Source organism: Phyllostomus hastatus, unplaced genomic scaffold (genome assembly GCF_019186645.2).
Source record: "Phyllostomus hastatus isolate PE091 unplaced genomic scaffold, TTU_PhHast_1.1 phas_scaffold_1674, whole genome shotgun sequence".
NCBI lineage: Eukaryota > Metazoa > Chordata > Mammalia > Chiroptera > Phyllostomidae > Phyllostomus > Phyllostomus hastatus.
In genome coordinates this window covers 4,560,114-4,578,867 of record NW_025334011.1, presented here as the reverse complement: position 1 = coordinate 4,578,867, position 18,754 = coordinate 4,560,114, and the positions used below count along the sequence as shown (strand labels likewise).

Here is an 18,754-nt window from a genome sequence, read left to right as displayed (position 1 = left end):
TGCTCTGACCAGGGATTGAACCTGCAACCTTGGCATATTGGGATAACACTCTGTTACCACACAGCAAGTGGGGTCCTGCTGCCTCCCACAACCCTCTTTGCAAAATTGTGGAAACTAATGTTTGCTGATAAAGGAAAGGAGTCTTTATTCAAAAGTTACATGATTTTGGAATAATAGCTTTCCACATACATTAGTCATTTAAGCCTATTGATTAAGGCTAAAATCTTTAACTCTTTAGTTATAGTTTTAATTACTTAAGCCTATCAATTAAGTCTAAACTCTTTAACTACTGAGTTCCCCTATCATTCCCTGTTGGTTTTTAATTATCTTATTTCTATAGGGTTGTTTACAAACTAAAACAACATAAAATACAAAAGGTATACAATTTTGGAAGGATGGTAGGGTTCTGTTTCAGAGGCCTGTCTCCTCAGGAACACCCAAAGAAGAATAAACCTGCCACCCCCTGCCAGGCCAGCCTGATCCTAGGCTGCACCTGTAGATTCTTCTCCCATCAAAAAAACCATCATTTGGGAAATGCAGGCAGTTGCAGCATGATCATCCAGGCATCCTCTAGGAAGAGACAGCCCAAAGGCCAGTCTCTGCCCTCCTTTTATTTTAAATCATCTGGACCATAATTCCATGCATTCCAGAGGTGTTCAGTTTCTCATCCAATCCCATCCTAGACTGTTTATCATTGCCTGACCTCTCCCTACTCCTCCCCAGTGATCTGATCAGATCTCCCTGTAGCATAATCAACTGAGCTACTTGACCAGGGCCCATCTTAACCATTTTTAAGTGTATAGTTCGGTGGCATTAAGTACATTCACATTGTTGTACAAACATCACTACCTTGCTTTTTAAAAACAACTTTATTTATATCCACATACCTAAACAAAATATTTAGTTTTGCTGAGCTTTATCTAATGGGTAATCATTCTATAGTTATCTCAACATTATTGTACTTGTTATTATTTTAGAAAAATTCATCTACATTTTCTGCAAAGAAGTCTGGTTTACTTTTGTTGTTTTTACTGCTAAGTATTTTGTTTTTTAAGTATTTATTGTTGCTACTGTAAAAATAATTTATGTCTAAAAGATCATTTATATTTGTTACTGATATAGGAAGTATAATACATTGACCTTCTATCCAACCACTTTTATAAATTCTGCTATTATTTATAAAACTTGGTAAATTCTTTTGGGTTTTCTATGCAAACTTTTCTGCAAAATTTTATTTCTTCCTTTCCAATTTGTATGACTTTAATTTTCTCTTTTTGCTTTATTTTTCAGACTAGGACCTACAGTACAATGAAAAGAAGTAAAAAATGAGTATTCTTATTTTGTAAATTCACATACTTCTGTTTATCATAGATAAGCTAGACTACCTAAATAAATCCTATCCTAAGAGTAAGTGCTGCTTTTAATATTATTTTGTATTCATTTCAGGTGTATAGCATAGTAGTTATAGACAATCACATACTTTACAAAGTATCCCCCCATATATTTCAACTACCCACCTGGCACCATCCATAGTTATTACAATATTACTATGTTGTACTTTACATCCCTGTGACTGTTTCATAACTACCAATATGTGCTTAATCCTTCTACCTTTTTCAACCAGTCTCTCAACCCCCTCTTCTGGCAACCATCAGTCTGTTTTCTGTACCTATGAGTGTTCCTGTTTTGTTCGTTTATTTTGTTCTTTAGACTCCACTGTAATTGAAAATTAATTTTCAAAAAAAATTTTAAAGATTTTTTAAAAAGTAAATGCTGCATATTTCCATCCTCAGTTCTACCAGGAAAGTCACACCTTAGCTAGTGACTACTCTAAACTAACAATATATCCTACCATGTGAATAACTGCATCATCTAGAAAGAAAATATTATTTGTTGCACCTAGGAGATAAGCTAAAACTTGGCCAGAGAGCTGGCTATGTTTGTGAAACATTAGCTGGTGAAAAATTAACTTAGACTTGTTAAAATACATTTGTAACCTCCTGTCATCTTTAGAGCAAAGAGGAAGGTAGATGGGTTAGGTATAACGCTCATTTGAAGATAAGAAAACTGAAGAAAAAACAGGCCAAAGAATTTGCCCAAGATCACAGAGTAATTGAAAAACAGATCTACATACTATATCTCTAGATTCCCTGCCCACCTTATCATCCCATCAAGTGTGAGGAAAACAAAGCACTGCATAATCTAAAATGCCTCCAAACAGAAACTAGTCTCAGCTCTCCCAAGAATTATGACTGTTAAGTATCTTCCACCCACTTTGGCCTTTGCTCAGACTGGCTATGAAGGGTTAATTCAAAAGTATGTAACCAGTATTATTACCAGGCACTGTGCACAGCTAAGTGGATCTTGTGGAAGCTCACTCTAAACTATGAAAGGGAAAACTCTGTCTTTCTCCCATCCTTTCCAAGGAGTATTATTATGTAACAGCTTAGAAGATTCCCTGTCTACAGAAATCACTGAACTCCTGTCACTTTTTAGAAAATTTCTTCTAAGCACATTAGTTTCTCGGAAAGCATGTCCCCCCCCCCCACCCCCCCCCGCCCCGGGTCTATAACAAGTCTGTCAGGGCAGATTCTTTTGACCTGATACCATATTTAGAGGCTTAAAGATTAACCAATAGCATTGGAAACTGAAACTAAACATGGGATACTTCCTTATCTCCTGTTTCTTTTCAAAACTAGACTCAGATCAGTTAATACTAAGATAGTGAATATGTCAAAAGCCTTGCAAAAATGGAAAGAAATATAAATTTGAAAAGAGTTATAATTTAGACTGGGGTGTCCAACTCATTTTCCCTGGGGGGCACATCAGCCTCGCTGGTGCCTTCAAAGGGCTGAATGTACTTTCAACTCCTTAACAGTTAAGGTAGTTACATTTATACAGCCCTAAAATTATTTTGGCCTTTTGAAGGCAACCAAGAGGCTGATGTGCGCCCCCGCAGGGAAAATGAGTTTGACACCCCTGATTTAGACTTTTATTTAAATGACTCGTGTAGGGTTGGCTGTGGATGTAACATGTAATAGTTGGCTTGCTACTGTCTCTAAAAAATTTGATTTTTTTTTCTGAATTCTTCTCCACATTGATCACATTTATAAAGTTTCTCCCAAAGCAGATTCCCACAAGAAGAGAAGGGTCTTTTGTTTTAATTCTACACTCACCAGGCAATATTCTAATTACTAATCCAACTTCCCAGGTACTCTGATTGAATACCACAGTGGTCCCCAACATTTTTGGCACCAGTGACTGGTTTCATGGAAGACAATTTGTCCATAGATAGAAGCAGGGGTGGAGACCGGAGGCGGAGCTCAGGTTGCAAGCTGTGCTTGCTGGCCAGCTGGGCTGCTCATCTCCTGCTGTGCACCAGGTTCCTAACAGGCCACAGACTGGTACTGGTCTGTGGCCAGTGGTTGGGACCCCTGGGATACCTGATCTAATCATCCCAGTCACTGAGAGGTGCTCATTATAAATAAATAAATTATCTTTTCAATTTGCATCTTTGTTCCTTGTAGATTGGTTAGCAGAATTAACTCTTTGAGAACATGTTTACTCTGGATTAGGAAAAAATGGGAGTTTTTCTGGACCTGTAAAACTGAGGACCAGATCCTATAAAATCCTAGCAAGATATTACCCATCCACATGAGACTCTGCCAACCTGCCTGATTGGTTTGCTGGCATCCCTTTACACTACTTTTTTGTGATATTTTTCTAATTGTTTTCCCTTCCTATCTACTTGTCTAAGTACAATTCACACTTTGAAGTTCACTCCTGGTTTTAATGAGTACACTCTCCTATGAAGCCAATATTATTCATTGTCTATATGTGTCACTTGTATAGCACTGACCACACAGTTTATCTTATTGATGTTTATTATTTCATCTTTTTGGTCTTTACAATTAGAATGCAAGTCTATCAAGGACAGACATGGTATCTTATGTCTCCTAGTATCCCGTGAAATTAGCTTGGTTCCATGCACAAAGTACACAGACAATAATGAGAATAAGTATAACTCTCCTACTCTCCTCATTCCTCTTCATACAACACCATCCATGGCCATATACGTAATGTGCACTGAGAAGATCTGCATTCCTTCATTCATTCAATGCATAATTACAGAGAACCTCCAATGAGTAATTAAGAAGCTTTGTATATTTATCCCTATAGTCCTTAGAATGAAGGCTGTGGCCCATACCTAGCTGAGGATGTCTGTATTGATTCCACCTACCTGACTCTGCTAACTTCTGGGGAAATTATAGTCTTTTTAAGTTAAACTTGGTTCCTAAAGCTAGAGAAAAAATAGTATCCATGTCCTAATGTACAAATCTGATAAGCCAATGAAAACTCTGTTTGAAGACATGCAATTCTTATTCTGGTGTTTCTTAAAGTCTGTAGAAATTCATCTATTCATCTATCCATCCAATATCTACTGAATGCCTTACATATGCAAGGTGATGGTGCTCTAGCTGCTGGGAATACAGCTGTGAACAGGACTGATACGGTCCCTGCTCTTCTGGGGCTTATGGTCTTTTGCAGAGAAATAGACATTAAATTAATAAAAATAAACTAATCAAATATCAGTGAGAAATGCCATACAGAGAATTAAAACAAGGTCATAACTGCTTTAGATTGTATACTAACAAAAGGTACTAGTTAGCTAAAATCCAAATGTGCAGAAGGAACTACCTATGTAAAGAAGAAGGAGAAAACATTCTAGATAAAGAAGACAGGTGATGTAACAGCCACTGTGACCAGAATGTAGTAGCTAAGAGGGAAAAATGTGAAATGAGGTTGGAGATACAGGTAGCAGCCAGATCATGGAGGACTTAGTAAAACTAAATTTAATTCTAAGTATAACTGCAAATTACTGGAGAGTCTTCACGAGAGTATTTACATGGTATAACATGTTTTAAAAATATCACTCTGTTCTACTACAGAAATGAAAGAAAAATAAAAGCATATGCCCAGAAAAAATTATACAAAAATGTTCATAGCAGCTTTATACATAATAACTAAGTCTGGAAACAATCCAGATATCCATCAACAAAAGAAGGGATAAACCAACTGGTGTATGTATAATGGAATGGAATACCATGTGGCAATAAAAAGGAACAAATTACTGATTCATGTAACTACGGAGACATCTCTAAAAAACATTATACTGAGAGAAAGAAATCTTGCACACAAAAATACGCATCAAAATGGTTCCATTTACATAAAGTTCTAGAATAAGCAAAAGCAATCTACAGTGAAAAGTCAGAAGAATGCTTGTGTCAGGAGTAGAAGACGTGGAGTGAAGACAGACTGGCAGGTGTCATGAAAAAACTTTCTGGAGTGGTGGTAGTGTTCTATAACTTGATAGGGGTTTGGATAACTTAAGGACATGTATTTGTTAAATTCATCTAATGGTACAATTAAGAACTAAACGTTTCAATAAATGGAAATTTTACCTAAAAACATTACAAAAACTATATAGAAAACACTTCTAGTATGGTAGAGTAAGGAAGGACCTCTGAAAGTATGCTCATGTGTAAAAGGAAAAAAAAACACACTGGAAACATAGTCATAATCCACTTTTTCAAAACTCTAGAAATTAGCCAAAGGTCTACAGCAATCCAGAGAGTATCTAAGCTGAATCTCAATAAGGACAGAAAACTTCGTGGCATTTTTCACTGCCATATCCCCTATCCCCTGGCTCTACAGTAACCTTGAAAAATAGCCTCACAACTACATAGCTCTGAAAAGCTGCCTAGAAACAAATGGAGGGAAGAATGGGTTTGGAGCTTCCCAAAAGCCCCATTCTCTGATGATTAACATCATTGACTTATCTGAAAGCTTTCTTTTAAAAAAAATATTTTATTTATTTATTTTTAGAGAGAGGAGAAAGGAGGGAGAGAGAGAGAGAGAAACATCAGTGCATGGTTGCCTCTTGAGCGCCTCTTCCTGGGGACCTGGCCCACAACCCATATGTGCCCTGACTGGGAAATGAACCAGCAACCCTTTAGTTGGCAAGCCAGCACTCAATCCACTGAGCCACACCAGCCAGGGCTGAAAGCTTTCTTAAAAGTTTACAGGACTTGTCTTCATTTGACCTGATCCTGGGCTCACTTGGTGCAAACAGCCCTTAGGACTTGAAAACATCAGAAGCAATCATTTCACAATTCTTAGTTACCTGAGGTGACTATACCAGTATGGTCTAAAAAAAAAGGCTAAAAATTTTAAAGGAGAAACTGGAGAATGAGATATCTATAGGGTGCTTTTAATAGCTCCTACATATTCCTAGGAATCTAGAAGGCCACATGTACGTACAGGACTGTGCACATACTCAGAAAAGATCTGGAAAGGCTCTAATCTCTCACCTTACGCTGATCTTAATGTTTTGCACAAATAGGAAGTAAAGGCTAAGGCATAATTGTAAACTGCTTGCCAGAGCATTGAAGACATACCCTAACACATTTACAGAGATACTCATAAAGGCTAAGAGGCTTACTGGTTCAAAACATTTAAGGAAATCTTAGTCCAATCATTAACTGAGAATTAGCTAACTCAACAAAGATTTCAGTGGCTACACAAAATAAATTATAATAAATAATATATAATAATATTTAAATAAATATAATGAATAACAATAATTACAGAATTAGCTCAGGAAAGTCACTAAACAAATAACAACAATAGCAAATCCTGAGGAAGAAAACCTGATTTCCAGAGCTGCAACATTGTATTATTTTAAAATATCCAGTTTTAACAAAAAAATTACGACATGCAAAGAAACAGCAAAGTATGGTTCATACATATTAAAAAACAATTAATGAAAGTATCCCTGAGGAAGCTCAGGGATTTCTTCACTGGACTTACTAGACAAAGTCGTTATATTGGCTGTTATAAATATATTCAAAGAACAAGGAAACCATTTCCAAAGAATTAAAAGAAAGTATGAGAAAACATCTCACCACATAGAGAGTATCAATAAAAAGAAATAATTTTTAAAAAACCTCTCTGACTTTGAAAAGTACAATAACCAAAATGAAAACTTCACTAGAGGGATTCAAGAGCAGATTTGAACTAGTAAAAGAATCAGAAAATCTGAAAATAAGTTCATTGATATATTATCCATTCTGAGACAAGGGGCGGGGAAGAAAAATGAACAGACCCTTAGAGCTACATGGAACACCATCAAGTATACCAACAAGTATTTAACAGGAGGAGAGAGGAACAGGGAGAATAGGAAAGAAGGAATATTTGAAGAAGTACTTGGCCAAAATCTTACTAAACTTCATTAAAAACATTATTACACACATCCAAGAAACTCAACAAACTCCACTGACTAGACACATCATAGTCACTGTCAAAAGCCAAAGACAAAGAAAATTCTAAAAGCAGCAAGAGAATAGTGGCTAATCACTTACAAAGGAACCTCAATAAAATTAACACCTAAGATCTAGCCAGAAGGCAGTGGAATGAGTACTAAAATACTGCCAGCAAGAATTCTGTATCATGCAAAATGATACTTCAAAATGAAGATCACTGTTGCACAACTCTATGAACATACTAAAAACCATTGAACTGTATATTTTAAAGGCTGAATTACATAGTATGTACATTATATCTCAATAAAACTGTTATATTTTTAAAATGAAGGAGAAATCAAAATTTTCCAGATAAAAAACAATCTCACTGAGAGAGAATGTCACTAGACCTGCAGTAGAAGAAATACTAAAGGGAAGTCCTGCAGGCTTAAATGAAAGGACACTAGGCAGTAACTCAAATCCACAAGAAGAAGCCAAGAGCATCAGTAAAGAGAACTACATGGGTAAATATAAAAGATGGTACAATTGTATCTTTTCTATCTGATTTAAAAGACAACTATATAAAGCAATAATTATAAAAATGTACTGATGGGTTTATAATGCATAAAAAGTTAACTTGTATAACAGCACAAATGAAGCAAGGAAGAGAGCTATACTAGAACAAAGTTTTTGTATACTATTGAAATTAAATTGGTGTTAAACTGTATTGTTTAAAGTTAAGATGCTAATTATAATCTCCAGGTAATCACTAAGAAAGTAACCCCAAAAATATATAGTGAAAGAAATGACAAAGATAGCCCTGACCAGGTGACTCAGTTGGTTGGAGCATCGTCAAAAGGTTGCAGATTTGATTCCTGACCGGGGCACATACCTAGGTTGTGGGTTCCATCCCCAGTTGGAGTGTGTAAGGGAGGCAACGATCGACGTTTCTCTCTCACATCGATGTCTGGCTGTCTGTCTCCCTCCCTCCCTTCCTTGTCCCTCCCTCTATCAATAAACATATCCTTGGGTAAGGGTTAAAAAAAAAGAATAGAAAAAGATATATCATACTAATACTAGCTAAAAGAGAGCTGGAATAAGTATGTTAACAAAAATAGTGGAAATAAAGGATACTTTCTAATGATTCAGCAAGCCATAGCAGTTAAAAATAAGAATATCCAAAAAATTTGGAAGGCATATATATTTCTGATAAAAAAAAAACAGGTTAGGCTACATATAAAGATCATTTATTTATAAATAAAACCTAGGAGTTATTTAGTTGTAGAAGATGCAATACCTTAAAAATTACAATAAAACTATCTCTTAAAATAAGGACCCACAAGTTTAGGTATTTTCACACATAACAATACAAACTTCAGAATTTAGGTAGAAATATATAAATGTCTTTCCCCCAGGCACAAAAATTCTAGAATACACGATGCTCAGTAAATTATAAAATGAACCCAACTGACCATGGTCTTAGACTAGAAAACTACCTTTTAAAAATACTCTATGTGGCCCTGGCTGGTGTGGCTTCGTGGATGGAGTATGGGCCTGTGAACCAAAAGGTCACTGGTTTGATTCTCAGCTGGGGCACATGCCTGGTTTGTGGGCCAGGTTCCCAGTTGTGGGTGTGTGAGAGGCAACCGATCAATATATCTCTCAAACATCTATGTTTCTCTCCTTCTCTTTCTCCCTCCCTTCCTTTCTCTCTAAAAAGAAATAAATAAAATCTTTAAAAAAAATACTGTAAGTGGGGGAAAGAAAGGGAAGGGTCATTGGGAAACATATATAAAGGGTCCATGGACAAAGACCTTGTGGGGACGGGGGGAGGACTAAGTGTGGGAGGTGGGGGTGGGTAGGGCAAGGGAGAGAAATGCAATAAAGAAGAAAAAAAACTTTCTCCCAAAATACTGTAAGTGCATAAATGTGTATCTATGTGATTGTTTACTGGCTAACACATATATATCTGTATACACATCTGTATAACATATATATGCCACAACATTTTTGTTTTAATATGAAATTCAGTGTAGGATCCATTTTAAACCCCTTTTTGGGGATTTATTACTGGTGCACCAAAATAACCTCAAAGATGGTTTCAGCCAATTAAGACAAATAGAATGGAAATCAGAAATCCAATCAAGGTGTTTTCTCTGAAGAGACTGCATCACAAAGTTGTTGAGAACATGGACTCTAGAGTTACTGGGATAAATGAATCATTATTTAAGGTTTAAATAAGTCAATATTCATAAAGCACTTCAAATAATGCCTAGCACACAGTTAACACTATGTAATGTTTAATAAAAATCAACTAAATGAATAAAAAATGTTCTCAATAATAGATATTTAGTCCACTTAGCAGGTATTTGCCTCAACTCTCCTTTGTACTTTGCTTATACAGAGAACATCTTAGATGGGAATTTAGATACTAACAAAAGCAAAATTATCACCATGTATCTTTTTTATCATTTAATTTTGAACTCTTCAGAGCCTCTTCCATCCATGATGTCAGACATTCCTCTGAAAATATTTGGCACTTTTACTCATAGTCCAATTTTTTAAATGATATATTTTTAAAGATTTTATTTATTTATTTTTAGAGAGAAGGGAAAGGAGGGGTGAAACAGGGGGAGAGAAACATGAATGTGAGAGAGAAACATCAATTGGTTGCCTTTCATACGTGCCCCAACTGGTGACCAAACCCACAACCTGAGCACGTGCCCTGATCAGAAATTGAACAAGAGACCTTTCTCTTTGTGGAACAACATCCAATTAAGTGAGCCACACTGGTCAGAGCTCACAGTCCAGTCTTTATGCTGCAGTAACAGCTACTGGGGCTGGGGGGGCGGGGGGGGGGCTCCTCCATGTCACTTGCTCATAAGCCTTTCCCTCATCAGAAGAAAGCCTCTTTGCTGGTGATAGTCTTCTGGGTTCTCTCAATCCCTGACTCATTTCCCTTCCTTTTGTCTTTCCAGTTTCCCACAGCTAAGTCCACTGACTTCCCTATTTGAAAATTTAGCTCTGTTCCAGTCCCTGGGCCAAAATGACCTGGATGGAATTCAGCACTCCAGCAATTTCTGCCTGCCCCAAGCAATAATCCATTCACTATTCTGATGACCAAGTTCCTGCATTTGAGGTTCCCAGTATTATGTGTGCCCCGTTTGTAGATATGGGCTTTTATGTTGGCCTCTTTGCTGAGCTTTGGACCAGAACCTGAGGGATACAATAGTCTAATCCTACACTAGCCTAAATCTTGCCTTTCCCTCCTGGCCTATCTCTACACTGTTATGTGTAGAGATACACATATGAAAAGACCTCCCAGATATTTCCTTAGGTTCCAAGTATCACCTACATCAGATTTCCCATTGCAGGGTGATACCTGCATTTAGAACAGTATTTCATCTTAGATCCCCTATTACCAATTCCTTGCAAAGAACACAATCAAACTTAGATACTGGTGAAAGTCACTATTAGGCCCAACACGTTATATTATATGGGTAGCACCTCCTTCCTGATGTTATCTGCTGTGAATCATCAGCCAAGTATCAATGCTAAGATATCAAGTTCTGCTGCTGTCATCCAGTTGCAATTGTGCTAATTTCAGTTATTTCTCTTATCAGTTCAATGGCTAACACTTTTTTCCTTCTGCTTTGCCCTTGACAGTTTTCTTGGAGCTGTACCCACCTTAAACCAACCTGTTTCCATCCTGTCCTCCCAGGGTCTGTCTCTACTCATGCCTTGTTTTTAAATTTATTTCTTCAAAAAACATCCTTTGTGTTTGCAATAATCCTATTATAGCTATGAATTCTTCTCACTTCATTCTTGATGTTATGTTTTTGTTCAAGGATTGACTGTAATACATAAACTCTTTTACTAACACACCAGAAATTAAATATCCAAATGAGCATTGTGTTCCCTGAAAATGGTTATGTTGGAGGCTATTCACTTATTCTAATGATATTATGAGTGGCTGAAACATTTCTGGGACTCTTTTGAAACTTGCCAATCCCATATCTTTCACCTTCCCCAAGAAGACAAAACCTATCAGTCTAGAGTATTCGATTAAAGGGCAAGGCCTGGCTAAAGTGCTGTTTCCAAAAATTAGATTTACCTACAAAAGATTTTTTAAAATGCTACAGAGGAATTTTTAAAAACTCTTTAGAGAAATTTTTAAAAATTACTTGGTGATTGCTGGGGAGAGGGGTATTAAGGGGACTAAATGATAATGGGGAAAAATAAAATACAGATTAAATTTTAAAAAGTTAGTAAAAAAAATTATTTAGCCTCTGACAATAATTACAAAAGTTTAAAGTAAATGTTGAGAAAAAAACATCACAGGTAGGATAAATGGATGGCAACCTCTGTATGACCTGTATGACCTAACACAATTACCTAACCTCTAAGATTATTTTTCCATATATGAAATGAAGATAGCTTCTCACAGCATTATTAGGGATAAAATGAGAAAGTAAATGACAACTCTGAAACCCATGAAATGAATAAATGTTAAGGTATTCCTAGTAATGCCTTACTGCTCCTGCAAATTAAGATGAATTCAAAACAATATTAAAACATATTCATTTAAAAACTCTATGTAGGGCTTTGACTTGAGGAGTAAGTTGATATTTTTATTTTGCAGGAGGTTACAGATGAGAATAAAAGATCAATTTTTAAAAATTATTTCTATATTCAATGAAGTTCTTTTTATATCAGTAACATAATTTTATTTATTTTTCAAACACTTTCTATTGTTCAAATACAGTTTTCTGCCTTATCCCCCTACTCCTCCCCACCACCCCAGGCCTTTCTACCTCCTTCGCCTGCAATGAAGTTCTGATTTTCAAGAAACAGTTGATGATTTGGAAAGTGAAACTTAACTCCCTCTTATAAAAAAAAAAAAAAAAAAGGGAGGGGGGAAATTCCAAAACTCACTCACAATAAAAATAAATAATACCTTCAATTCTACACAGCACGGGACTTCCCCAAAGAACAGAGAGCAGGTTTTGCTGAGTCCACTGTAATGTTATCCAATCAGAGGGAAAGAGGAAGTGTCCTTACAAATAAATGCTGCATCCTAGCTCCACGTTTTCTCAGGCATTCCTCAACTGCTTTCTGAACCTACTGAACAACTGTACATTCTGAACCTACTGCAGAGGAAACTCCAGTCACAGCACCATGAACCAAAGTGCTCTTCTTATTTTCTGCCTTATCCTTCTGACTCTGAATGGAGCTCAAGGTAAGGAGCATCAAGGGATATTTAATTTGCAAGTTCAGAAATTGGACTGGGTATAAATTCTACAAATACAGAAATAGGGTATTTGCAAAAGTGTTGCAGCCTGCCTATGAATGAATGGTAAGTGAGCAGAGACTCCCTCTCGTCGCAGAGTTTATAGTAAAAGAAGCAAGTGGAATAAATGAGAGAAGGAGGAGGAGGAGCAGAAGGGGAAAGGGAAAAGGGAGGATAGATAGAAAATGAGAAGAAGAAGAAAGAAGATGACAGAGATACCCCCTTAGCTTAATTAATCATATGAGCTGTGCCCAAGGATATGATCTTAAAATCAACAAGTTGCAATTACATTCTTTTAGGTAGTCAACTAAATAATCACTAAGAACTGTTTTATAATGGAATCATCAGATTATGTGATAATGGGGATGTACATTCTGCTAAGTACCATCTAATCCATATTAAATACCTAAAATGAAAGCTGAGCTAACTCTCCCTACTGTACCTGTCTCTTTTTCTGCAGGAATACTTCTCTCTAGAACTACACGCTGTACCTGCATCAGTATTAGTAATAAATCTGTAAATCCACATTCCTTAGAAAAACTTGAAGTGATTCCTGCAAGTCAATCTTGTCCACGTGTTGAGATCATGTGAGTGGAATACCATCTGCTGATTATCTCCCTGGCTGTAATCATATAAAAATATGTATTGATCATAAAAGATCACAAAGTATTTGTAATGATTCTAAGACTTCTGTATAGCAAATATAGCAAAGGGAAACACATTAGAGTGAAACTTAAGTGTCTGGCTTAAAAGTTGTATATTCCATCAGTTTATGGGCCCAACATTATTTTAAATGTTTTCATTCCTATTTTCTTCTATAGAGCCACAATGAAAAAGAACGGGGAAAAAAGATGTCTGAATCCAGAGTCCAAGATGGTTAACAACATACTGAAAGCACTTAGCAAGAATAGGTAGGTTTGCTACTGCCTGCAGAAAAACTGTTCTTTAAGAAATGTAAATCTTGGGAAATTAGAAATATTCCATTGAGCTGTCCTGCGAGATCCTTGGCTTAAAAGAGTGTTACCACCATGCCCCTTCCTCTATCTCTAATTACTTATGAACAAGGGTGGCATCTCTGTGATATTGAAAGTTACTCTGACTACAGGTCTAAAAGTGTCAATAAGTCACTTCATCCTTGAGGTAGAACTACAACTATTCAAGCAAAGCTGCCAAACTTGCCCTGAGCCTTCCCTGGCTCCCTGGCGGTAAATGCAGCACCTGTAATCCACAGAGATTGGGTAGCAGCAGGAATGCTCACCCCACACTTCATCTGAGGATTTGGGGTTATCTATGAAATCAGTAAATTTCAAGTAGAACCCAGACTGAAGCCCGAGTTGAATGTTTCACACTTTTACACCTTCTTTCTCTTCTTACAGGACAAAATCTTCAACCCAGAGCAAAGCATAATCACTGCACTACTGATGCGGATGGACCATCACATCCTTACATACAGTATTTGTCAACTCAAATGGTCTCTCTGAATTGCAGTTCTCCTAAAGGGTGACCAACCACAGTCACCAGATTAGCTGCTATTACTCCTGCAGGGAAGTGGATGGCTCACCATCCTGAGAGGTTCAGTAGTAACTCGGTCCTGGTACTATAGTTACTATAAGCTATGCTCAGGCGCTACGGTCTTAGCAAACGTGCCAAGACCTAGCCCTGCTTTCCTCACCTTCTGTACCTTCTAAAGCTTATTAAGAGATCTTTTCACTTCTGCGCTTACCAGAGTTCTTAAAAATCTCAAATAACTAAATGGAATGCATTCAAAATAATACAATCTGCTTTTTAAAGACAGATCTTTACTCCATGGGTTTCTAGGGCCATCCTCCCAAGGGGCTCAGATTTTTCTAGTGGTCATGTTATATATATTGAAAATACACAGAAGCTAGAAATGTGTGCCAATAGTATTATTTAATGAAAGACTATACAAAGTAGAATTCTTAGATGCCTATGTTTCTTACATTGTTTTCAGTGTTTATGAAATAACTTGTGTAATTAAGTACTACCCATGAATGAGCATTGGAAGAAACTTTAAAATCTAGATATTTTGTTTTCATGTTGTGTAAGACAAATATGCTGGATGTTTTTCAAAATAAAAATGCTGTTCTTTTCTGGAAATATTAAAAAAGATTATTTAACTGTTGAGAAGCCAAGAAGGTAATAAAGTCATTACAACCATGATGAAGTTTCCAGTGGCTCATTTGACTGGGATATTTATTTCATAAGAAGCTTAAATTGGAGAATTCATAGCCTAGAGAAGCTGGGGTGGGTGAAGGACAAATGAGTTCAAAAATCACATTCCTTTTAACTGTACTCTCCTGAAAGGCCCATCATACAAGATTCCTTCAGGACCAATGTGGCATGACTGACATGCCCTGAGCTTCAGACCCTTATAGCCAACTTTCTATGAGACACCTCCACCTGGATATCCCATAGGAATATCAAACTCCAAACTATCTTAAACTAATCCCCCTCTCTCCCAGATCTATTTCTCCCCCTCTATTGTATGTCCTATTTAGTGGCACTATTATCCAGTCTTGCCCAAGCCAGACACCTGGGAATAATTTTCTATATTCCTTCTTCTCCCTCACCTCACCTATCCAATTAGTCACTAGGAAGATATTTAAAATGCATTTAGTTGGCAAATTCCTAGTATCAAGAATATATTTTTAAAACTCCTAGCCCTGGCTGGCGTAGCTCAGTGGATTAAGCACGAGCTGTGAACCAAAGTGTTGCAGGCTCGATTCCCAGTCAGGGCACATGCCTGGGTTGCAGGCCATGGCCCCCAGCAACCGTACATTGATGTTTCTCTCTCTCTCTCTCTTTCCCCCTCCCTTCCCTCTCTAAAAATAAATAAATAAAATCTTAAAAAAAACTCCTATGAATAAAAAGGAAAATGTAGACAACTACTCAACAAAAGAAAAACAAATGAATAGGAATTTCACAGAAGGGAAAAAGCACACAACCTTAACATATGAAAAGATCCAACCTCATTAGAAATTAGAGACATATCCATTCAAATCAATAGGGGATATCACTTCACACCACCAGACTGGCAAAATTTTTTAAGTTGAATAATACTAAGTGTGAGGAAGGACTCAGAGCAATGAGGAATGCCTCTCACTGCAGGTGAAAGAGAAAATATCTATGACTACTTTGGAAAACAGTTTGGTATCACCTTATAAAATTTAACATGAACACACCCTATGTCCTAGCAATTCTACTACTACATAGATACCACAGATAAATTCTTATATAGGACATATATGACAGAGTATTATAGCAGCACTGTTTATAACAGCAAAACTCTTGACACAAGCCAAATGTCCATAAATATAACAAGTAAATTAGGGTATGTTAATTCAATACAATATTATACAGCAGTGGAAATAAATGAAGTACAACTATATACATCAATGTGGATGAATCTCAAAAATCATCTTATACAAGAAAAAGTATGTCACGGAGGAGTACATGTGGTATGACTTCATTTACTATGAAGTTTTAAAACCAGCAAACTTAACATTGCATTGTGGAGTTAAGATTTATACGACAAAAACAAACAAAGCAAAAAAATTATTTCCATAAAATTCAGTATGGTGATTACTTCAAGTGGGAAGGAAATTCAGTCAAGGAGAGGCACATAAGAGGCTTCTGGACTACAATAAAGTTCTAATTTTTACCTAGGTAATGGCTACATGAGAATTTGTTCTTTAATCTGTACCTACACATTTTAATTTTTAACTCGTGCTCTATTTTACATTGAAAAGCCAAACAAAGAAAGAAACAAAAAACTCTTGAATATTACCAACTGTGAAGTATATTCACAATATCAAGCAACGCTGTATAGCAAAATGGAGGAATAAGAGAGCTATTGTTAGAGGTGTAACATATAGCACGGTAACTAAATAATGCCGAATTGCATATTTAAAAGTTCCTAAGAAAGTAGATCTTAAAAGTTTTCATCACAAGGAAAAAAACTTGTAACTATACATGGTGACAGAAGTTAACTAGACTTAACTGTGCTAATTGTTTCACAATATATAAAAATATCGAATCATTATATTGTATAACTAAAACTAATACAATGTTGTATATTAATTATATCTCAGGGGAGGGGGGAACCAGAAGAAAATCTAATGTAATATCAGAAAAAGAAAAAAGAAGACAGAGAGTGCAATCACCTTCTGGTATATGACCAATGAGTGCAGAGTACAACCATTACTATGGGAGCCTTGACCGGAACTTTTATTTAACGACAGAACTAATAAGTGACAGAACTTCTTCTTCCTGCCCTCTCATTTTCTCTTTCTTCCTAACCCCCAAATATATACAAAAGGTCACCTGACTTATTCTCAACTATCAACTAATTTTCAGGGTAGTATTAACCAATAAAGATTTAAACTGCTCTCTGCTTAAAAGTAGGGTATTTATTTAACAAGTATTTATTTATGCTCCCTATATACCAGGTTATAAGAAATGACTATATTGCAAGTTTACAATTTACTGTTAATGATGAAGGTAAATAAATTTGAACTGAAAAACTCCAAACATACAAAGAAAATGGAGAAAATCAGGGAAGCCCTTCCTGTAAAAGGTATAGCGATGTGGAGTGTGACAGACACACATGTATCTGATAAGTAGAAGGGAAAAGTCAATTCTAGTAGAGGAAACAGCATGTGCAAGGACATAGGTGTGAGGCAGTGTGTTGTGCTCCATCTGGAAAAATGTAAGCATAAAGTTAGAGGTATGGACATTGTGGGAAATAATGTCGGAGAGATAGATAGGAGTTACATCATGAAAGACTTTCTATGCTATGCTAAGTATGCTAGCACCACCATTATATAGTTATAAGCTATCTACATGTTATCAAACATACATTAAAAATAATGTAGAAGATTGCTAGGCCATGTGTAGTAACAAAGCTCTCAAAATACTGATGACCTAACACAATAAAAGTTCACTTCTGCCCTGGCTGGCGTAGCTCAGTGGATTGAACGCGGGCTGGGAACCAAAGTGTCCCAGGTTCGATTCCCAGCCAGGGTGCATTCCTGGGTTGCAGGCCATAACCCCCAGCAACCGCACATTGATGTTTCTCTCTCTCTCTCTCTATCTCCCTTCCTTCCCTCTCTAAAAATAATTATAAATAAATAAAATCTTTAAAAAAATAAAATAAAATAAAATAAAAGTTCACTTCTTGCTTACACAAAGCTCTACATAAGTTGGCAGGGCCCTGTGCTAACTCAGGAATATAGTCTCTCTGCATCTCAACCAATGGGTGCCATGACAGGGAAGAGAAGGATAGAAGTGGTGTTCTGGCTCTTAAATGCTTCTGTCCACATTACCTTGTCCAGAACAAAGTATTGCCTTATTTAATTGTAATGAGGGATACACACTGTAAAGGAAAATGTAATTCTCTCTGCCACAAATATAAAAATTTTTAAATATTTTATTATGCTATTACAGTTGTCCCATTTTCCCCCCTTCACTCCCCTCCACCCTGTACACCCTCTCCCACCCATATCCCCCCTTTAGTTCATGTCCATGTGTCATACTTATGAGTTCTTTAGCTTCTATATTTCCCATACTATTCTTGCTCTCCCCCTATCTATTTTCAGCCTACATTCTATGCTACTTATTCTCTGTACCTTTTCCCCCCCTCTCTTCCTCCTACTCCCCTGTTGCTAACCCTCCATGTGATCTCCATTTCTGTGGATCTGTTCCTGTTGTAGTTGTTTGCTTAGTTTCTTTTGGTTTTGCTTTAGGTGTGGTTGTTAATAATTGTGAGTTTGCTGTCTTTTTACTATACATGTTTTTTCCTTATCTTCTTTTCTTAGATAAGTCCCTTTAACATTTCATAAAATAAGGGCTTGGTGATGATGAACTCCTTTAACTTGACCTTATCTGAGAAGCACTTTATCTGCCCTTCCATTCTAAATGAAAGCTTTGCTGGATAGAGCAATCTGGGGCGTAGGTCCTTGACTTTCATGACTTGGAATATTTCTTTCCATCTCCTTCTTGCCTCTCAGGTCTCTTTTGAGAAATCAGCTGACAGTCTGATGGGAACTCCTTTGTAGGTTACTGTCCCCTTATCTCTTGCTGCTTCTAGGATTCTCTCCTTCGTTTTTACCTTGGCTAATGTAATTATGATGTGCCTTGGTGT

At 36.7% G+C, this 18,754-nt stretch overlaps 1 protein-coding gene across 1 annotated transcript; it reads left to right on the top strand.

The window, feature by feature from the left end:
• Positions 1 to 12,382: 12,382 nt before the first annotated feature.
• On the top strand, positions 12,383 to 14,772 carry CXCL10 (C-X-C motif chemokine ligand 10). The gene is made up of 4 exons (XM_045858022.1): positions 12,383 to 12,540; positions 13,052 to 13,178; positions 13,413 to 13,502; positions 13,968 to 14,772. Exons 1-4 carry the CDS (start codon positions 12,480 to 12,482, stop codon positions 13,996 to 13,998), a joined length of 309 nt encoding a protein of 102 aa, XP_045713978.1. The 5' UTR covers positions 12,383 to 12,479; the 3' UTR covers positions 13,999 to 14,772.
• Positions 14,773 to 18,754: the final 3,982 nt, after the last annotated feature.

Excerpts from the sequence above, each read along its gene's own strand:
- CXCL10 (XM_045858022.1), top strand. The coding sequence starts at position 12,480 with ATGAACCAAAGTGCTCTTCTTATTTTCTGCCTTATCCTTCTGACTCTG. Across the intron at positions 12,541-13,051 it reads GACTCTGAATGGAGCTCAAG|GAATACTTCTCTCTAGAACT; the intron begins GTAAGGAGCATC and ends CTTTTTCTGCAG. Across the intron at positions 13,179-13,412 it reads TGTCCACGTGTTGAGATCAT|AGCCACAATGAAAAAGAACG; the intron begins GTGAGTGGAATA and ends TTTCTTCTATAG.